We start from the raw sequence: 22,185 nt of genomic DNA, 5'->3' as shown, positions 1-22,185 counted from the left end.
GAAATTCTACTTTGCATTCCAATATCCAGGTCATTTATATATATCAAAAAAAGCAGTGGCCTCAGCACTGACCCTTGGGGAACACCGCTGTCTACCATCATCCAGTCTGAAAAACAGCCATTTATCACAACTTGCTGTTTTCTGTCCTTAAGCCAATTTCTTATCTAAGCTACCACTGACCCACCTATTCCATGAGCCTCAATTTCGTTAACCAGCCTTCTATGTGGTACTTTGTCAAACGCCTTCCTAAAATCCATGTAGACAACATCCATTGCATTCCCATCATCAATCCTCCCTGTTACTTCATCAAAAAAATCAATTAGATTAGTCAAACATTATCTGCCTTTTACAAATCCGTGTTGGCTCTCCTTAATTAGCTTAAACCTCTTCAAGTGCCCCTTTTTCCTTGATTATTGTTTCTAAAACTTTACCCACCACTGATGTTAAACTGACCGGCCTGTAGTTACTAGGATCGTCTTAGTAACCCTTTCTTGAACAATGGTGTCACATTTGCCACTTTCCAATCCTCAGGCACCTCCCCCGCATCTAGGGAAGATTGGAAAATTATGGCAAGCCCTTCTGCTATCTCCTCCCCCGATTCCTTTAGCAATCTGGGATGCAAGCCCTCTGGATCAGGTGACTTGTCCACTCTAAGTATACCCAGCCTTTCTTGTACATCTTATCTATCAATTTTCACCCCTTCCATTGCTTCTACCTTTTCCACTGCTACCGATATTTTGTCAGCATCCACCTCCTTAGTAAACACCGATACAAAGTACTCAGTAGCCTTGCCCTGCGCCTCTAAGCATACACCACCACCTCTGTCGCTAATAGGCCCCACTCTGCCTCTTACTACCCGCTTACTGTTTACAATTTAGAAGATTTTGGGGTTCCCTTTTGTTAACCGCCATTCTACTCTCATATTCTCTCTTTACCAATCTTATTTTCATCTTCACATCCCCTCTCAACTTATTGTATTTGGTCTGGTTCTCCCTTGAAGAATTCACCTGCCATGCATCATACACCCCCTTTTTTTGTTTCATCATCTTCTCTATCTTCCTCGTCATCCAAGGAGCCCTTGCTTTGGTTCCCTTACCTTAAGTAGACGACTTATTGCTCATTAAAAGCTTGCGAATTGCTTCCTCCATAATTTAATTCAATGTTTTCTAATATAGATGTCAAGCAAACAGGCCTCTAACTATTAGGATAATTGGAATAATACAAATAAATTTGAACTTTAGCCCAGCATGTTCCATGGCAGAGACTGGAAACTTGCCATGAACTTGCATCCTCCCATCATAGGCGGCATAAAAATTTATTTTAATTGAACCTTAATCAGAGTACCGAATTATCATTGCAAAAAATCAAAACTAGATTTTCTATGATATCCCCTATGATTTTCTAATGCTAAAAGTATAGAGCTAAAACCATGTGCACAATTAATCACAGAATATCTACTGCATTCTCTGAACAAAGGATTGTTATTCATCATGGTAAATTTCTATTCTCTGTGTATGGTATTCTACATACTAATTGCACCATATAGCTCTAACAATTGGAATCTTCATTTTCACCAAGTGTATTATTATGAGACCGCCCACATGATAAGTACCATGCCAATAGTTGTATTCCATTTTTTCCACACAGCATAAAAATGTCTTTCTTCCACAAAAGGAAATATGGGAAGGGCAGTTTCTGTGAGAGTGTTATGCGCAGGGACAACTGAAATGACAATGGTCAGGAACATTCTTCTATCCTTCTTGTATTTACTTAAATGAAGTTTTTTATCCTTCAAGCAATTCTATGCATCTCACCTATACAATTTATTTTGCACTTGGTTGAACCACATACCTCAAATGTGTGATCCAGCCGATAGACAGGAGATGAATTCATGGCACTGACCACCTCCAGCACTCCATTAAAATTGTTTAGTTCCTGGAAAACCTGCAGGATCTCAATTATTCGACTGACAACTGCTATTCTTTCTTCCAGGTTTTCAGTTTCTACTATGCATCTGAAAATTAAAAATATACGAACTTATGATTTACAAAATCAAAATGTGTGCTGTAGTCCAAGTAAATACAAGGGGAAGTTTGAATCAACACTTATTTATAAAGCTTGGAAGTTTTAACTTTCACTATCTGCATTAGTGTCACTGAAAGACTAAAACTTGGCTTATTTTAAAACTATACAGCACATGACTGAAAATTAATGAAACTATTAAGATTTTCAGAAATAGAATATCACCTGCAACGTGCAGCCAGAACTTTCAGAATACCTTCACTAGAAACTTCTTTCAAACAATGTAATTTTATTTGGTGAAAATAAAAGATTGAATGTTTATTTAAAATCCCAAATTTATCCCCATTTAAAAAAAATCTAAATGTGTAGGATTTTATGAAGTATATTGATTATTAATTATATTTCTGTGAAAATAACATCAGGTTTAGAGTCAGGGTACGATAACAAATGTAATGTTTTACTTAGATACTTATTCTAAAATAGTTTGGCAATGTACCCTGTAGGAAGCATATGGTATGACATGCACTGAAACCAGACAGCCTCCCAATCAACAAATGGAAGTCTGCACTGGCCTTTCAGTAATCAAAATTCTCAGCCTAATTCGGTCTTAATATTAAGCTGTAATATAAGAAGTGTCACTTTATCCAGCTGTTAGCTTAACTTTTACTTTTTTCTGATGTATCTCCGCTCATGATACTTGCACAGAATGCACATCAACTATGTTTATACACACATATTCCTTACTTTTCAAACCACAAAGTGAGATTGGTAGTGTGCCGTATCATCTTGAGGAGGTTTGAAGAATTTATTTCTTTGTCGTCCTTTGTCCATACACTTCCTACTAGTTCTGAAGGCTGAACAGCTCTAAAATCCAGACACACCAAAGCATTAATCAATTTATGGTTAAATGAAACCTGCCAAATTGCTTGGCAAGATAATTTGAAAAATATCACTAGATCATTAAACTTCAAGTACAGGAAACTTTCTGGTATCCGGCACGGACGGGACCGAGCTGGTGCCGGTCTATCAACGTTGCCGGAGAATCGAGTGCTATAGTTAAAACATACGGAGCTTTTGAGCTCCGTATCTAGCAACAAACCCTGTTGTTTAGCAACAGCTTCAAAACAATCAGCACAGCTTGCAAGCGTCTCTGTAACTTAGCAACAGCTTCAGTTAGACGCTTGCACAGCCAGAAATAAGTAAAAAAAAAGTAACTAAAAGTAAAAAAAGTTATCTGAACTGACTCCTGAATTTTGCCAGTTAACCGACATTTCCGGTTATTTAGTGGCCGGTTAATCGAAAGTTTCCTGTATTAATAGGCAGTTCAAACTTTATCAATGCATTTTGTTTGATAAATCTTCCAACAGTACTTTCACCACTTTAAAGTATTACTACAATCAACTACATAATGAATTTTTTAAACAACTGCCTTGACTAGAGAAAAGTTGGTTGATACTTTAATGCTCTATTAAAACTAAAGCAGTCACCAATGGAATACCTTGGGAAAACAGTAAAACATCACTGGATTCAACCCCTAAATTCATAATACATTTGGTCTGAGAAGTATTATTGAATCAATATTAAGCTTTGCAAAACTAAAAATTCTTCTAGACTGGCTTGTACTATCAATGTTCCTTTAAAAAGTGTCGGCAATTATATCTTGTAATTATGGGAATGATCCCTTCCACAAAACAAAAACAAAATTGCACCAATTCTTGCTGATAACTTTGAAGATTCAACCATACAGCTGTGCTCACATTAAAAAAAAACGTACATTAAAATTGTAAAGATCTTATTTGTTCATAAGGAACTGCTTAACTTTAGGGACATGCATAATTCAACAGCATCATCAGAAAAGTCATTACCTGTAAAGGTCAGATTCTAATAATGTTAGCTGCCGTGCAATTTCTATTGGATGCAATGTTAGCAGGTCAAATGCTTCAATTTGACCAATCCTACTTATGTGCCATTCTATAGAAGGGGGCAAACTTTCAAATGTAATAGCATGCGATGGTCCATTTGCTTGTGCCTGTTTTTTCCTTAGGATGATTTTACTGATAGATTCAACCCATTTCTTCATGGCTTTACCTGCATCACAAAACAGTAGGGGTCACTGTAATTATACTCCATTAACAAAATCCTGCTGTTTTTTTAGTTATTGTATGTTTTCTAGTTGCAGATTTTCTGTAATTTAGGGCTCCTCACCTCTAACCGTCCCAATGAATTCTTCTAGTCGATATAACAACTCTGCATTTCTTTCAAAGTCATAGAAGTGATGTTCCACCCAGTGTCGACATACATTCAGAACTCTTAAGAGAATGCAATAAAAAAAATTAAAAACTATTGTTTGGGAATTTTACCCACTTTTTACATTGCTCAGCTGACAGAGGTAAACTTATTATCCTGCAATATTATATTCAACTGGCTAAGAACTTGCTGAAATCCATATAACATAATAGATTTCAGCAGGATAAAACATTAGCACACCACTACAGCTTTGACTTTAATACTTAGTAAAACTTTATGTATCAGATGGTAACAGTGAGTCAGAAGGTTGTGGGATCAAGTCACATTCCATAAATGAACACATAATCTATGTTGACACTACAGTGCAAAACTAATGGAGTGCTGCATTGTCAGACATGCCATCCTTCAGTTCTGTCTACCTGTTCTGGTTGTTCATGTAGATGTTAAAGCTCCCAAGGCACTATATGAAGTATGGGGTGCACATGGTATCCACCATTCCTGCCTCAACTAATACAACATTCATCAATTATTCTCAACTGTATCGTAAACATGTCCGTAGTCTTGACAGTTATTTACTTTACATTAACTGAAATATTTATCTTAAGGTTAATTTCCCTATGAAGCTTCCTATTTAGCCATTTCGGTTTCACTTTACCCTACACCATACTTTTTATCCACGGAATGTACAAGATTTCTCTGTTCAGGAGTATAGATTCAAATAAACTCCACTTTTGTTTTTTATCATTGTTATTTCTGTGTAACAGCATACTCTAATCTACCTTCCCTAGATCTCTTTTATAAAAAGAACTACATCCCGCCTTTTTTAGCCTACCCTATCCTTTCAAGTGAATTTCAGAACCATCATTAAGATACTAGTTGGCCAGTCCAAGTGAGGTGCAATGAATTCGGCTGTCTCCCTCGTGTTGGTCAAGTTACCCCAACTGCAACTCTGCAAGTTCATGTACATACTGCATTATACAATGTGTATATGCTTACCGATGCACAGTGGTAGTTCAAGTTTTGGAGGAAACCAAGGTGCTCATGGGTCATATATTTGAATTTGCCATGCACATGTAATGGCAAAAGTATTGACCTTGTGCCACAAAATAGAAATAGGACAGTTTGACATGCATTGGATTCTTAGATGTTGCATTAGTTCCAGCTGTTAGACTGGATTCAGCACTCCAAATACTTTCTGATGGTGAACTAGCAGAATCAGTGAGATTTGGCTGCAGGTTTCTTCAACTTTAACACAATCAGATAATGCTACTGATACAAATTTGGCAGTATTACAAGGACATTAGTTATATATTGCTCTATGAAATGCCTTTTTAGGTTTCAGTTGAATCACTAATCCCTATGAGCTCAATCATAAGATTACACTGCAGTATCCTTACGGTCTGTACATCTAAATAGTTGATTGTTGTAGATAGTTCTGTGGTTAATCTCAATATAAGACATCTCCCTTTTTATGCCTGAAGAGCTGTGCTTGAATGAGATGCTTCCTGTTTATGAAGTAGAGAGAGATAATTGTAATAGACTCAAGTAGGTTAATTTGAAATAACAACAGAAAATGCTGGAAAAACTCAGCAGGCCAGGCAACATCCGTGGAGAGAAATTAGAGTCAACGTTTCGGGTCAAAACCCTTTATCAAGACTAAAGAGGCACAGGGAATTTGAATTTGAAGTTTGAACATATGGATTCTGATGATTGACGCCAAAAGTTCCAGATCCATATACACTGTGCATAGGTCTCCAGCCTGCCAGAGGCTGTATCAATGCCATGAATGGTGAAGGATGCAACATAATTCCAGATTGTCTTCCCCTTTTGAAAACCAGGGCAAAACCTGACCAATTAAGACATTGGTGATTTCATTGGGCAAGGTAACATAAATAGAGAAGACTTGAGAACAGTTTCAATTTTAGTGCTACAAAATGGCTGCCATCATCAGACACAACACACGCATGTAACGCTCTGCTGATATTCTTAGCCACTCAAAGTGAAAACATTATGTTCTGAAGTGCGAGCAGCCAATCCATTGGGAACCAAGGGAGAATCAATTCCCCAATAAGCCTAATATGGTGCAAACAAATGCAAAATGCTCCACTGATTCCAACTGAGATGTTTATGATGGGTAAGCAACCTGAGGCCTTGAAACATGGAGATCATTAGTTTTTATTTATCAAGCAGCTGTACAAGTGCTTCAGCAATAACTGCATTGCAACTACGAGTGCATTTTGTTAACATGACAGAGCACGTAGAAGTATTAATTCCTTCCCTGAATGTGAAAAAGTCAGAAACTTCCTTCGTGGTGATAGAAGCAAGCATCATTGACAACTATAGGTGCAAGTCAATTTCCAAGGTAAACTGAATAATTTGAGGCAGAGTGGGAAGAAGTTCCACCACAGGGTAGAATCTCCCTGATTGATTAGGGAACAGGACATTGGATCAAAGTCTATTTGTATCCTGGCTTGCTGCTGCACTTCTGGAATCAGAATGGACCAGACTGATTGTCAGACTTGGCTGCCAAATGTGTCCAATTACAGGGCTCCCCGAGTCAAATTTTATTAATTGTAGAAAATGGTACAATTTTACATCTGATTTAGAATCTTGTTGAAATACATCACTTTAGAAGTTACTTGGAATTCTAAGGCATCTCTTTTTTTCCATGGAGTATTATGAAATGCTACTTACCGAAGCTGCACAGGTTGAACATATTCTTTCCTAAAACGTTTCAATTCTGCACTAAGAGGCTGGTCACCATGCTCCATTGCTTTCCGATCAGCTTCTGTGGGCTCTGGCTCCAGAATCTCAAATCTGACATTAAATCCAGTACACAAATATAAAATCAAAATATGCACATTCAAAAAAGTGTTACAAGTCTTTACAATTAATTTGCTCAAGTGAATAAGAGATTGCAGAACCAACATTTTACCTAGATAATAAACTCAGTAAAATTGTAAGCTAAACACAAACATAACTAAACTTGGCCAGTAATCACAATGTACTTATCTACATAATACATTTCGTCTCCAGTGAACACTGTGCACATCATTACTGTAGTTACATTCAGCAACTTTCTTCTTCCTCATTGGTTGATAATCTTTTCTTCTTCTGCACTTGTGAATCAATCATACTGCACAGAACCCTTCTAGAATTACATAGAATTTTAAAGTACAGAAACAAACCATTCGACCCAACAGGTCTATGCCAGTGTTTATGTTCCACACGAGCCTCCTGCCACCTTACTTCATCTCAACCTATCAACATATCCGTCTATTCCTTTCTCCCCCATGTACTTATCTAGCTTACCCTTAAATGTATTTATACTATTGTCACAACTACTCCATGTGGTAGTGAATTCCACATTCTCGCCACACACAAAGATTTTCTGCCCAATCACAATGTAGTAAAAAAAAATCCTCCCAAGTTCAAGCCACCATGAGAGTTCCTCACCCACCCACTTAATCAGCCATGATCTTACTGAATGGTGGAGCAGGCTCGAGGGGCCGAATGGCCTACTCCTGCTCCTATTTCTTATGTTCTTATGTAATAGCCATAAAAATCAAGGAACATTAAAAATGCTCAATTAACACACAAAATATACAAATAATACACAATTTAAAAAAATGATCAAATTTCCCCATCCATCTTCCTATCACACCAACACAAAATCAACAGCTTCGATCCCTGGTACACTTTTCTAAATTAGCAGACAACATCACATCCACCCATATTACTCTATTCCAGAACCTAACCCAACTCAGGCCTGACATGAAGACTGGATACACATACCAAACTCATGCACAACTGTGTCCTTTCCCACCCTCCGGTTTCTCTACACTCTCCTGCTTGGTCACTCTCCTAACTACTCCCTCTTGCCATGCTTCCAGTGTAGACTGATTTGTGCCTTGTAAGAGATTGCTGAAGGAAAAAGGGTAGAGTCAGCAGAGACTATTGCAGAAACAGATGCAGAGTAGTAGACAGAGAGAAAAGGAAACAATATAGGAACTGGATAACAAAGACAAAAACTGAGAAAAAGCACAGTAAAAGAAACACAGGAAGAGAGAGCAACCAAAATACAAAGGAAAAAGGCAAAGAGTAAGAAAAAGAGAAAAGGAGAGATTGAAAGAGATGTGGAAGTGACCAGACAGCAGTTTCACATCCCCAGAACTCTTTGGATGGCTGTGCATATTGAGCACCTCAAAGGCAGACCACGAGTCACAGTGGTAGAAAAGTCTCCCTGATCCCCAAATGTCTGTAATCCAGAAAGCACAAAACAAAAAGTGGAACCAGTCTAACCTCAGGCCCAAAGCCTATCCACAACTATTCTCTATGTCTGCCTAAACAGATAATCAAAGTACTGTATTTAAGAGACAACGAGAGGATCTCTGAGAAACAAAGCTGTGCTATCAGTTCAATACAGCTAACACAGAGTGCCATGTTCGACAATCGGAAATATCTGGGAGCAACAAAGAAAGATTAACAAAATAGATTTTTTCTCCAACTTCTGAAGATGCCAGTTTTCTTCAATAGCATACTACAGTAGATTATTTTAAGCTTTCAGAATTTATGCAATGTGTGTAATTCAATACTTCAGTTTATAAAAATACACAGTTCACTAAATTCTTGGTTTTGCGCAGTTATTACAAAAACAAAGGTTACATTTCTTTTACTATTCTATAAAATTATGCAAAAGCATAAAATAATGAAATGCTTTAGAAAAAAATGGTTTGTACATTACAGCAACTTACCTTTCAATTAAAAGACTTAGCAACTCCTGAGGCTTGCAGAAGGACCGATATGTTGTGAGGAATGTCCTAACAAAGTTTGGATCTAGAGAAATACAAAGTATTTTGAGCATGATTCTCTTAATGTGGTACCTGCAAAAAAAAATCTGTTTTCTTTTCCTGAGAATAAAAGAATGCATTAATTTATGATGCTGAAAACCTGTTTCCAAATATTCTGGTTTATTATTTCCATTACATGATGCCTCAAAAGATCCATCGATTCCAAAAAGGAAAAAAAAAACTGACCAGTTGCCATACTGTTGGTGTATAGACTCATTTTTAAAAATCTTTTTCTTTAAGGTGTATTTTCTTCCTCATCACATTTAAGTGTCTGCGATACACCATGAATGCAGACGGTGGATGTCAAAACTGAACAGATTATTTTGTGAGTAGATGGCCCATAATTTCTGTTTAGTGTTCACAATATTTTGGGGATTGGGGGGGGGGGGGGGGGACATGGTAAGAAAGAGAAGAATGTAGGTTTATCATGCATCTCACGTTTTTTCAATGGAACATAATATACAAGGAAATATCTATTATTGAGTTACTATCAATTGGTTAAGTAGAGCCTGAAGTACAACACAATTTAAAATAGATATAGTGATGAGGCAAAATAAATCTGCCCTGCAATGATCAAAATAAATAGGATCCATTTTGTGAAACTATCTTCAGGTAGATAATATTAGCACATGTCCTCAGCTTTTATTTGTTGTGCTCCATATATCAGACAATTAACAAAAGCCAGCAAAGCCTCGGGGGGAATTCTGATGAACATTTGTCCTTTTGATAGCTCATTGCATAATCCGAACACCAGGCCGTCCTTTTCCCCATTTAGCACCCCCAAGACATTCTTACTCATGAGTGTATTTACAAACCATTTGAGCGAATGTTACTTTTTTCCTCCTAGCTTTTCATTTCACTTGGGTATCTCTACCTGCCTGCCACTGCAGAATACAATCATTAAACCTGCCTTCTCTAAACAGACTGTGAGCCACCTAGCAACGTATGTGTCTGTCTACATGGTGGCTGATAGTGGACTGGGTAAATCATTCAAATGAAGAATTGCTGTTTTTTCAGCTAGATTTGTCCAGTATTTTCCAAAAATAAAAAACGAAATCAAGTTTAGGAAACACGTGCAGTATTATTGCGCTGTTTGCTGATGTGTACATGTCCAAGGGATGCTGAGAAATGCTGTATGTGTTATTCCCTCCAATATAAAGTCTTTAGGTACTTTTTTTTTTCCTCTTCCTAGTTCATGTGCCTTTGCCTCACAAGATGTCACTGCTGCTTAACGCCTACCTTTGAGATCTCGGGGCTGTCGGCCTGCCTGACTTCCTGCAGCAGCAACACAAAGTGGACGTCTGATTTGTAAAGTGACAGCGCAGTGGACATCTTGGTTCAGGTCTTGTGTCTATGGCAGTTTGACCAGAGCGGCACCAGAAACTACCAAACCGCCCAGCGAGCTCTGCAAATCAAAACAGCAGATATACGTTTTCATAATTTCGTTTTTAAACTGCTTTTAACGCCGCCCGCCGAACTCTGAACATCGTGGTGCCAAAAACTCCCCAATGGTCAACTTGATTCGCGCGTGCCAAACGTGCCGTTTCAAGCAAGCAGTCAGTATTTGCACACGGTGTCCACATGGTTGGTTCAAAATTAACTTGGCGTCGGATCCATTCAAACATCCAGATTGGTGCGCTTGGAGTTGCCCCTTGAATCACTGAGAGTTTTAAGTGTGCGCGCTGGCGCAGCCTGGCAGGACAGGAGGAATGATATTGGAAAGGGATTCTGATAAAACATGTTGTGTATGGAGAAGGTATTTTCTGTTCTGGTTTCTGTTAATATGCAGTGCCAGTTTTTCCCCTCATGCAGTAGAAGGGAAGCATTGAGGTCATAGTTTATTTACGTTGCAGGACTCTGAACTTCAGGTCACGGGTCCTACCACATAGGTTGCACAATCCACCCATCATGGACTCTACTCCATTTAAAATCCCAAGGAAAAGTAAATAGTTCCAAATCTCTAAAGTTAATCACCAAAAATGAGAGAATATTTATTCAACCCCATCTCTACACTATTTATTCCGATTTACTATCCTACATAGGCCCTCCTCACTCTTTAGTCTTACTTGAGACCAACTTCAAACCTCTAGTTCTGCATTCATAGTCTGTGTTAAATAGCCTGCTTATATCTATACCTCTTAGCAGTTTAATGCCTAAGTTTTCATCTTTCCTTTTCTCCAATGAAAAGTCCAGCTCTACAAGTCTCTCCTTGTAGCTTGGAACCATAAATCCAGAAAATTCTTGGCCGCTCTTCTCCAAGCTCTTTCCATGCATTAATGTCCTTTTGAAGGTGGAATGCCCAAAACTGCACTTAATACATCAAATGTGGCTTTAGTAATGATCTTCTTTCAAATTGGCAGTTTTCCTTCTGCCATAGTCAATATTTTCTGAAGACTCCGATCTTGCAAATGCTAGCTCCAGTGGGTATCATACCAACAAGTCAAATGATTTTTTTGAGATAATTGCGAGAGCATCTTCTACAGGAATAGAGAGCGGTAATCTTCATCTCGTCAGATCTACTCTATCATTTATCAATGTATAACTTATTTTGGCCATATATCCTACCATGGATGATTAGTCTTGCCTGTAGATTTTTTTTCTATCAAATTACTTAAAAAACAGGAAAAATATGTTCAAACTCTACATGCAAGTAAGTGTGTACATCATCCCAAGAAGGAAACCTCCTAAGATCTCACTGCCTTTAACAAATGCATGTCTTGGGCACTCAGCTGTTCAACAACCTCACTCAGACTGTCCTCTGAGTTCTCTGACTGCAGAAGACTACATTGAGACCCAATAAACCAGCAAGTGAATAAAGCATTACACTAAATTAAAAAAATTAGTAAATCAAAATGATCAAACATTGAAATAGTAGTGCAGCACAAAGTAATTCTAGGTCAGAAAGAGAATGAGAAAGGAATGACATTTTGTCGAAGAAAATTATCTACAGTAAGTAACCTAACATACCTCATTTATTCAACCTCTATACACAAATAGAAGTATACGAAAATAAGACGTTAATGATGCTGCTCTAATGATGTATATCAACAACAACTACTTGCATTTATATTGTGCCTTTAACGTAGTAAAACGTCCCAAGGTGCTTCACAGAAGCGTTATCAAACAAAATTTGACAGAGCCACATAAGGAGATATTAGGACAGATGACAAAAAGCTTGGTCAGAGGTATATTTTAAGAAGCATTTTAAAAGGAGGAGAGGGAGGTTTAGGGAGGGAATTCCACATCTTAGGGCCTAGGCAGCTGAAGGAACGGCCAACAATGGTGGAGTGATTAAAATCAGGGATGTGCAACAGGCCAGGACCAGAATTAGAGGAGCTTAGAGATCTCGGAGAGTTGTAGGGCTGGAGGACATTACAGAGATAGGGAGCAGTGAGGCCATGGAGGGATTTGAAAGCAAGGATGAGAATTTTAAAATTGAGGTGTTGCCGGACTGGAAGCCAATGTAACGAGGTGATGGATGAACAGGACTTGGTGCGAGTTAGGATATGGGTAGCAGAACTTCGGATGAGTTTAAGTTTATGGAGGGTGGAAGATGGGAGGCCAGCCAGGGGAGCGTCTGAATAGTCAAATCTAGAGGTAACAGAGGCATGGAGGAGGATTTGAGCAGCAGATGAGTTGAGGTGGGGTGGAATCAGGCGATGTTACGGAGGTGGAAGTAGGTGATCTTGGTGATGGGGAGGATGTGTGGTCGGGGTCAAATACAACATCAAGGTTGCGAACGGTCTGGTTCAGCCTCAGACAATTGCCAGACAACATTCCTGCTAAGCTGCGTGGCAGTCTGGAGGTCCTGCGCAGGCCGCTCACTGGCTTTTCCATGCATGAAACCGTGCATGCGCGAAAATTTGAATGGGCCGCGCAGCCCTTTAAAAGGGACTGCACACCAAAAAGTAAAATTACAGGGAACATTGTTGCCACAGAGAAAAAGGCCCTCTCAGTACTGTGGCAGGGTTGGAAACCTGATTAGAGGGATTCAAACATGGAGTTCCGGGAAAGATGGGCATGGATTTGGGACGCGACAACACATTCAAGGACTTGAGAGGAAAGGGAAGTTGGCGATGGGGCGGAAGTTTGCAAGGACAGAGGGGTCAAGGGTGGGTTTTTTGAGGGGGGGGGGTGATGATGGCAGATTTCAAGGGGAGGGGGACAGGACCTGAGGCAAGAGAACCAGTAACACTATAAGCTAATATGGGGGCCAGGAAGGGAAGTTGGGTGGTCAGCAGTTTTGTGGGAGCAGGAGTTGGATCTCATGGACAAGATGAGCTCAGAGATGGCATGAGGGGAGATAAAGAAACTAGTGAAAGATGTGAGTTCAGGGCTAGGGCAGGGGGAACCTTAGGAGAAGTTTGGCCTGGTGGGTTTGGGGGAGGGAGGGAAGTGGCAGAGGCAGCTGAACGGATAGTCTTAATTTCAGTGACAAAGAAGTCCATGAGCTCCTTGCACTTGTTGTTGGCAGCGAGAGTGGCGGAGACACATTAAATAAATTTAAAACGGAGATAAGACAGTTTCCTAGCTGATAAGGGAATTAGGGGTTACGGGGAGTGGGCAGGCAAGTGGACGTGAGTCTAGGTTCGGATCAGCCATGATCCTATTGAATGGCGGAGCAGGCCTAAGGGGCCGTATGGCCTACTCCTGCTCCTACTTCTTATGTTCTTATGTTAGGCGGGGGAAAGGGGTTTAAGAAGACGGTTTGTAGTGGAGAAAACAAGCCGTGGGTTATTTTTGCGATCCTGGAACTGTAAGCAGTTTTGGCAAGGAGAGCAGGACCTGGTAGTGCTTCATGTGGTCCATCTAGCGATGAATGGCTAAACCAGTTGTCCGCCATAAACATTCAAGTCTGCGTCCCGTGGACATAAGGGAGCAGAGATGAGGGCCATACGACCAGGCTGAGAGAGAGTAATGGTTTTAATGGGGACAAGGGCATCAAAGGTGGAGGTGAGGGTGTGATTGAGCAGATCGGTAGCTGCTGAAATGTCATGGTGAATGGAGGGCCAAAGGCTAGACATTTGGCAATTTGAAAGTGCAGGTGCAAGTGACTTGGGGAGTTTTTTCCAGGGGCATACACAGAAGGAAGTGGGGTTGGGAGGGGGATGTGGGTGGAGAGTGATACAAGGAATGGATCAGAGATGGTCGTATCTGTGATTGACACAATGGGAGTATGTGAAGAGAAAAAGAGATATGTGAAGAGAAAAAGATTGGTGAAGTCAAGCATAGGTCCCTTGCAGTCAGAATCAGGGGAATTTATAATGGGGAACAAAGAAATGGCTGACCAATTAAATACATACTTTGGTTCTGTCTTCACAAAGGAGGACACAAATAACCTCCCAGAGATGTCGGGGAACATAGGGTCTAATGAAAGGGAGGAACTGAAAGAAATCAGTATTTGTAGGGAAATGGTGTTAGGGAAATTGACAGGATTGAAGGCCGATAAATCCCCAGGGCCTGATAATCTACATCCTAGGGTACTTAAGGAAGTGGCCCTAGAAATAGTAGATGCATTGCTGGTCATCTTCCAAAATTCGATAGATTCTGGAACAGTACCCATGGATTGGAGGGAAGCTAATGTTACCCCACTATTCAAAAAAGGTGGTAGAGAGAAAACGGGGAATTACAGACCGGTAAGCTTGACATCGGTAGTGGGGAAAATGCTAGAGTCCATTATAAAAGATGTAATAGCAGGGCACTTGGAAAACAGTGACCAGATCAGACAAAGTCAACATGGATTTACAAAGGGTAAATCGTGCTTGACTAATCTACTGGAATTTTTTGAGGATGTAACTGGTAAAATAGATAAGGGAGAACCAGTGGATGTGGTGTATTTGGACTTTCAAAATGCGTTCGATAAGGTCCCGCATAAGAGATTAGCGTGTAAAGTTAACGCACATGGGATTGGGGGCAAGGTATTGACTTGGATAGAGAACTGGTTGGCAGACAGAAAGCAAAGAGTTGGAATAAACGGGTCTTTTTCCGAGTGGCAGGCAGTGACCGCAGGGATCGGTCCTTGGACCCCAGCTATTCACAATATATATTAATGATCTGGACGAGGGAACTAGATGTAATATCTCCAAGTTTGCAGACGACACAAAGCTGGGTGGGTGTGTGTGCTGTGAGGAGGATGCCGAGAAACTCCAGTATGATTTGGACAGGTTGGGTGATTGGGCAGAAGCATGGCAGATGCAATATAACATGGATAAATGCGAGGTTATCCACTTTGGTGGCAAAAACAGGAAGGCAGATTATCATCTGAATGGCAATAGATTGGGAGAAGGGGAAGTGCAACGAGACCTGGGTGTCCTTGTGCACCAGTCGCTGAAGGTAAGCATGCAGGTGCAGCAGGCAGTTAAGAAGGCAAATGGTATGTTGGCTTTCGTAGCGAGAGGGTTTGAGTACAGGAACAAGGATGTCTTGCTGCAGTTGTACAGGGCCTTGGTGAGACCACATCTTGAGTATTGTGTGCAGTTTTGGTCGCCTTATCTGAGGAAGGATGTTCTTGCCATGGAGGGAGTGCAGCGAAGATTCACCAGGCTGATACCTGGGATGGCAGGAATGACGTACGAGGAGAGATTGGGTCAATTAGGCTTATACTCGCTGGAGTTTAGAAGAATGAGAGGGGATCTCATTGAAACTTATAAAATTCTAAAAGGACTAGACAGACTAGATGCGGGAAGGATGTTCCCGATGGTCGGGGAGTCCAGAACCAGGGGTCACAGTCTAAAGATAAGGGGTAAGCCATTTAGGACAGAGATGAGGAGGAATTTCTTCACCCAAAGAGTGGTGAACCTGTGGAATTCTCTACCACAGAAGGGCCAATTCATTAAATATATTCAAAAAGGAGTTAGATATATTTCTTAAGGCTAAAGGGATCAAGGGATATGGAGAGAAGGCAGGAACAGGGTACTGAATTTGGATGATCAGCCATGATCTCATTGAATGGCGGAGCAGGCTCGAGGGGCCGAATGGCCTACTCCTGCTCCTATCTTCTATGTTTCTATGAGTAGAAAGGCCACGTGAGATGGCAAGGTCGAGGGGGTGACCGTGAGTATGGGTAGGGGAGTTTATATGGAGGGAGAGGTCAAGGGAGGATAAGAGGGCAGTGAACTCAGAGGAGAGAGAGCATGATGAATTGAGATGGAGGTTGAAATCACCGAGATTGAGAAGCTGTTCAGCGCAGAGGCTGAGGGAGGAAAGCAGTAAAGGTATCTCGGTGAGAAACTTGGCATGGTACATGGGTGGGCGGTAGAGAATGAGGATTTCAAAAGAGAGGCGAGAAGGGTGGAATAAGGTGAAGTGCTCAAAGGAGGAGAAGGTACTAGAGGGGTAGTGGGACAGACCTAGGTGTGATTTTGTGTTAAGAGCCACACCGACACCACGGCGGTTTGGCAGGGCAAGTGGTGGAAGGTATAGCCAGGAAGGGAGGCTTCACTAAGAGGAAAGGTGTCATCACCCGTCAGCCAGGTTACCGTCAAGGCCATGATGTCAATGCAATCATCCACAGTAAGCTCATGGATGGCAACGGCCTTGTTCACAAGTGAATGGACATTCTGGAGGGAGATGCAAAGAGGGGCGGTGATAGCCGATCCGCTGGCAAGAATCCACAGGGTCAGCATTTGGAGGGTGAGTGGGATGGGAAGGAGATTGGCAAGATTAGCCCCCAGCGGGCACAATGTGTGGGAGGGTCAGCGAGAGAGCAGGATTGGGCAGTTGGGCTTGCTGCTCGTAAGAATGCAGCGACGAGTGCCTCGATGGGCCCTCTGAAGGATGCCAAGAGAGACACAGAGGGAAGCTACAGGCTTAGCTAAGAGGGAGTCAAGCCTGGGAGTGATGGGCTTGGGTCTGGAGCAGCAGCCAAAACGCACACGTGGATGGACACAGGGAAATTCGTTAGATAGGCATGGTTACATGACCAACTTTTAGGCCAACAATACAAAAGCGATTGTTATTTTAAACTATCACGCAAGCTAATAATTAGTGTAATGTGCAAAATGCTCCAGGTCTTAAAAATCGTCCTGAGAATAACATTTTGTAAGTTGGCCCAATAAGTGGGTACTGCATAAGAGAACTCAACTTTTCCTTGTGGATCTTGCTGTGCTGGGAGTAGCATAAGGAAATGCATTCAATTTTCCAGTAAGCTAACAGGGTTCCAATTTTCTGGCCCACTTTGGAAAGCAGCTCCATAACAAATGTAGGTATGAAGAATTTCAATTAAAATCTGGCGATACATCTGTAATTTACTGACATGATCAATTAGTGTTGAGAGGTAGATGCAGGGAAAGAGACTTCTCTCCCTCTAAGATATGGCGAGTCCTATGTAATTCTTTTGAAGCAGGATGGTTGAAAGTTTGAAATCCAATTTCTAAACAAAATGCCACACGTGAACGTTACTTCTGTGAATGTCTACAAATGTCAATTTAGTCTTAAACAGCGTATCCACTATACACTCCTAAATAAGTTATAATACAGCCTCTAATCAAAACTATGTTTGTTGTTAACTAGTTTCCTAATGGCCCAGATTTTGCAGTCACCGGCAAAGTGACGTGCTCGCCGCTGACCTCGAAGAAAGCTGCCCACAAACTTTTAGCGGGCTTTGTGTCGTCGATTTCGCCTTTTCCAACGTGACTTTCCCTCTGGCACCATCTATAGGGGATCTATGGCGTCCAGCAGCAGTGATGTCATCAAGCAGACTAAGCAGCCAATCACATTGAAGACAGCAAACCAGGAAGTAAAAAGCAGGTTTTATCATTCACTTTTTATAATTTTACAGAAAACAAAATAAAGATTGGGACATACACATGGGATTAAGGTAGCAGCTGATATAAAGTACATTAAAAAAAAATATTTATTATTTAAAAAATCTATGGAATGGAGAAAATGACACTCCATAAATATAAAATTAGATTTTCAGGGCCAGAGAGGTTGTTCAGCAGTAATTATGATTTAGTACGTCATTAAAAACTCAAGTTACACCTCATTCAACAAAGCTCAACTTTTTCAAGAGTTTTTACAGCGAGAATAGCGTGTAAAAAGTGGAAGTTCAGGTCAATTCAATGATTCTAATTGATTTCCACCTGCGAGGACTGCAACAGCGCACCCCGTGGAGGAGCAGGGTATCACTGACAGCAACTTCAGGATTTCTGTGTTTAAATGCGCATGTGCGGACTTCAGAAGTTGCTGTCAGTTTTACATAATGACGGCGAAGGCTGACAGTTTCACCGTCATTACAACCGCAAATTCCGGCCATTTATTTCATCCTGACTTTCTTTTGTTAACGCAGAATTTTCCAGGGCTCCGAGTGAAAACTGCAACTCCCTTAATGCATATCTTTCACCCAGAATTTGCCCACAGCAGCTGGAAATCCCTAACGTTTAGGCCAAGGTAAAATTCCTGACTCAAGCTGCAGGCTCAAGATAGAAGGGCGTAACATTAACAAACATAGAAACATAGAAAAATAGGAGCAGGAGTAGGCCATTCGGCCCTTCGAGCCTGCTCCGCCATTCAATATGATCATGGCTGATCCTCTATCTCAATACCATATTCCCGCGCTCACCCCATTAAACAACTGAGTAAATTATGATTTTTTCCCCCCCAGAATTATGTAACTTAATGTTTTTATGTTGTATAATAAATGGTGTTTCTATCTGAATGTATTGATCTCAGTGAAGAAAAAAAATGGAGTTAAAAATGGTATGGAAATTGAGCTAATCACAATTTTTTGCTCTACAGATGTGTGACATTTTGCAAGTGCGGCACTTTTGAGGCATAATGTCTTTGAAAGACAGACAACTGATATGCTCGAAGTAACATTTTTAATTATGAATGATTAATTTCAACAATGTATGTTAAGACATGTTGGAAATATTACATTGAATAACACCTCCCAGTCTGTCTCTTCCTAAAGAGGTAATCAGCATTTATTATTTAAACAAAAATGTCTTGAAAAAACACATTAAGTGAAAAAAGGATGCCAACCGTAGTCATTCTTTCTAACTTTAATTCTTGTCTGTGACTCCCTTTAAGGAAAAATGGATTTGAAACTGTCTAATACCGGATAATGAATTTGGGACAAACTGTACAATCTTTAGAAACTTTTTTTTGTTGCCAATTTCTCTTCAATAAATAGGTGTAAATACACGCAATACATTTCAGACCATTTACTATCTGGAACAGGCTGGATTTTCTGCTGAGTTAGCTGTATTACCAGCAGATGCAGAGGAATCTGTTTATTTGAATTTAACACCCATTCATAATTTCCACTTTGCAGTAAACACAAGTGTTAATTCTGGCACCAATCCAGTTGGAAGTATAATAAGGAGAAGTTAACCAAAAGGCAACGTTTCTGGTTCTTTAGGGTATGAAGAGAAGTTCTGGCTAACCCAGGTCACAGCTGGCACAACAATGTAGAATTTCATTTAGTCCCTTCTACTGCTTTGTGAACAGCAATTAAAGGGCTGCAACCATTAATTTGTATGTGACTGGCTACATCCAGAAACTGTGCAATGATTACACCAGCACCAATACGTCTACAATGTGTTGATCAGGAGGGGAAATCAAAAATTGTTTTCCAAAGAACAAAGTAGTACTCACTGTAAACCTGACAAAGGTTTTATGCGATTGATGGATTTGCACCAATTCAGGGTGCTGACATGTGTATGTGTACAGTTACATGCAGCTTCCAAGAATCAACATGGATTTGAATCTACAAATATGTAGGTTGTTTTGACGCTAATACAATCCCTTCAGGATTAGGTTTTGGGAGACAGTAGCTAGGGGAACAAGATTTGGCTAATCCCTCCTTCTGTTGTGGAGTTGCCACTTTTTAAAAATGTTTTCTTCCTCAATTGTTAGTAGGATATTCTGCGTCTCTGGAACATCACAACTAAATGGTGGTGTCCTTGCTGGTAGTTTTGGCAGTCCATAGGCTCCGGCGTCATATGCATGGATTAAGAGTGGCAACTGTCAGCAAATCTTAGTCTGAACCGAATGGTTGTTTAAGTGGCAATTAACATATAGACACGAAGTGAGTTACGGGAGGTTTTGTTGATATGTAAATTATGTAATGTATATTTTAAATCTATGGTTGACCAATACATTTTACAATGCAGACTAGTAACTACTTTTAATATGGTTGTGTCTAGAAACTTGATAAACTTACCACAACTTATTGGATCATTTGTGCGTTACAGTCCAACCTGCAACACACCCATCCCTTCAATGATATCCCCCAACATGTGTAAGTAGATTTCTGGCAGTTCTTGCACATGTTGCAATTTTCCCCTCATCACTAATATAAAGTTAAGGTGGGAAGGGCTAACTTTAAGTAGGTTTTGTTCATAAATTCAGGGCACTGTGTTTGGTGCCTAGAAGTATTCGTTTCCTTGACTACCTTCTCTTCTAATGGGCACAAATGTACATTCTTTATTGGTTACTATTTCTTCTACATTCCATAAGAGAGTGATTTTTCAGAATTGCTATGACTACACCTCTTCATTTTGCTGAGGAGTGAAAGGCAGATGCTACTTGTCTTATTCCATCCCTCTTTCAGCTTTTTGTGTTCCTTGCAAGATAAATGCATTTCTTGCAGGAATAGTAGCCTCGCTTTTCTGATCAGCATTATTTTCCAACAATGGTCGCAAAACTTATATGGTGTTAAAGTAACGACAATCAGAAAATCTAGACTAGTATGTCTTTTTTTCCCTTTTTATACAGGTTAGCGCTTCTTTTCCTTTTTAATAGAGAGAGTGAGACCTTTTGCTTTGCGGGTCATTAGGTGGAGTTTAAATAGTTATTTTAGATGTCCATATGAATTTGGCTCCAACAGGCAGGCGCTCCTGATATTGTATAACTATGCAAGTTATTAATCCTAGCAAGTGGATAGGCAAGGGTATTGATGCATGTCCCTTGGACATGCTTATTTATGTTGCTGTTCATAAATATTCAAACAGATGGTTCCATTTTTGGTCTGCTACTTTTTCAAAGAATTGCATAAGCCAAGACCTAATCCCAGTTGTCCCTGCACCTTCTTGATATGTGATCCGGTTCCTTACTCTGGTTAAATTTAAGAGGGTCAGGTCCATATCCTATGCCACAATGACCTGCAAGTGTTTTATTGCCCCCTTCTTTCTCAGAACACATTTGCCCACAGTTTTTTGCAAGATACCTGATTGATTTCCCTCTTTTTCCTGGTCTGTCATTTCCCAATTCCTGCAATAATAATTTATATCCTCTGACAAATTAGGTCACTTTGAACAGAAACCCTGCATTTTCTTTATCTAGTGTTCAGTCCGTGCTCTCTGATCACAACTTACCCCAAACCCAAATGTCAACTTTCACATGGTACTCCTCTGCTTCATGCTAAGCATATGCAGTGCCCTATTATCTTGTTCAATTAGTTTATTGCCCCTTACTTTATTTTTATAATGGGATTCATGAAATTAAGTTGTGGTCATCCATCTGTTATTTATCTCACTGGATCCCTTTAGACCTTGTATTGTTACAATGGTTTAGGCCACTTCGATTTAGCACTTCTTCAGTAACTCATGCATGTCACAAAGATATATTGGAACTTATTATGCTTTTACTCTTTTTTAAAAACCTTGAAGATATCCAGACGGAAATCCCTCAATATTCAATTACCTTGCCTTGAATAATTTCCCTTACACCAACACATCCTCCGAGTATGCTTTACTGACAGCGAGTGCAGTTCCTTGGTTCAGCTGGAAGGATTTGGATCTCTGTGGCGACGAGCTGTTGGGACAAGTGATGCAAGGTCCTCTTGTCTGCTTTATGCCAGACTCAACTGAGAAGTTCTGGGTTTGGAGTGGGGCCTTTGAGCAGGTAATACCCTCTTTAATGAGGAAGAATTTACTAGCTAAATTTGAATGGAAGGACACTCTAGCTGGCTTGCACTGGATAGAGCACAGCATACTTAATTCCTCATTGAGTGTTTTCAATGTGGTTACATTTCTCACAGCTTCCAAGGTGAGTGATATGTAAAGGCCTCTCCAAGGAAGACTGTGCAAAATGCAGTCACAAGTGTGTTGCTTAACAGGTT

General features: G+C 40.3%; 1 protein-coding gene across 1 annotated transcript in view; it reads right to left on the bottom strand.

The window, feature by feature from the left end:
* Window positions 1-22,185, bottom strand: part of sos1 (son of sevenless homolog 1 (Drosophila)) — a 144,871-nt gene that overhangs the window by 29,846 nt on the left and 92,840 nt on the right. The window contains exons 10-15 of the mRNA XM_085977943.1: window positions 9,024-9,105; window positions 6,964-7,086; window positions 4,228-4,331; window positions 3,888-4,110; window positions 2,767-2,886; window positions 1,852-2,014 (exon numbers count right to left, since the gene is read on the bottom strand). Coding sequence (XP_085834069.1) covers window positions 1,852-2,014; window positions 2,767-2,886; window positions 3,888-4,110; window positions 4,228-4,331; window positions 6,964-7,086; window positions 9,024-9,105 — 815 coding nt within the window. The remainder of the gene's footprint in view (window positions 1-1,851; window positions 2,015-2,766; window positions 2,887-3,887; window positions 4,111-4,227; window positions 4,332-6,963; window positions 7,087-9,023; window positions 9,106-22,185) is intronic.

This window comes from Somniosus microcephalus, chromosome 3 (genome assembly GCF_052327205.1).
Source record: "Somniosus microcephalus isolate GS21.2 chromosome 3, FLI_Smic_1.0, whole genome shotgun sequence".
NCBI classification, from domain to species: domain Eukaryota; kingdom Metazoa; phylum Chordata; class Chondrichthyes; order Squaliformes; family Somniosidae; genus Somniosus; species Somniosus microcephalus.
The sequence above is the reverse complement of the archived record's forward strand: the minus strand, read 5'-3'. Positions and strand labels throughout refer to the sequence as shown.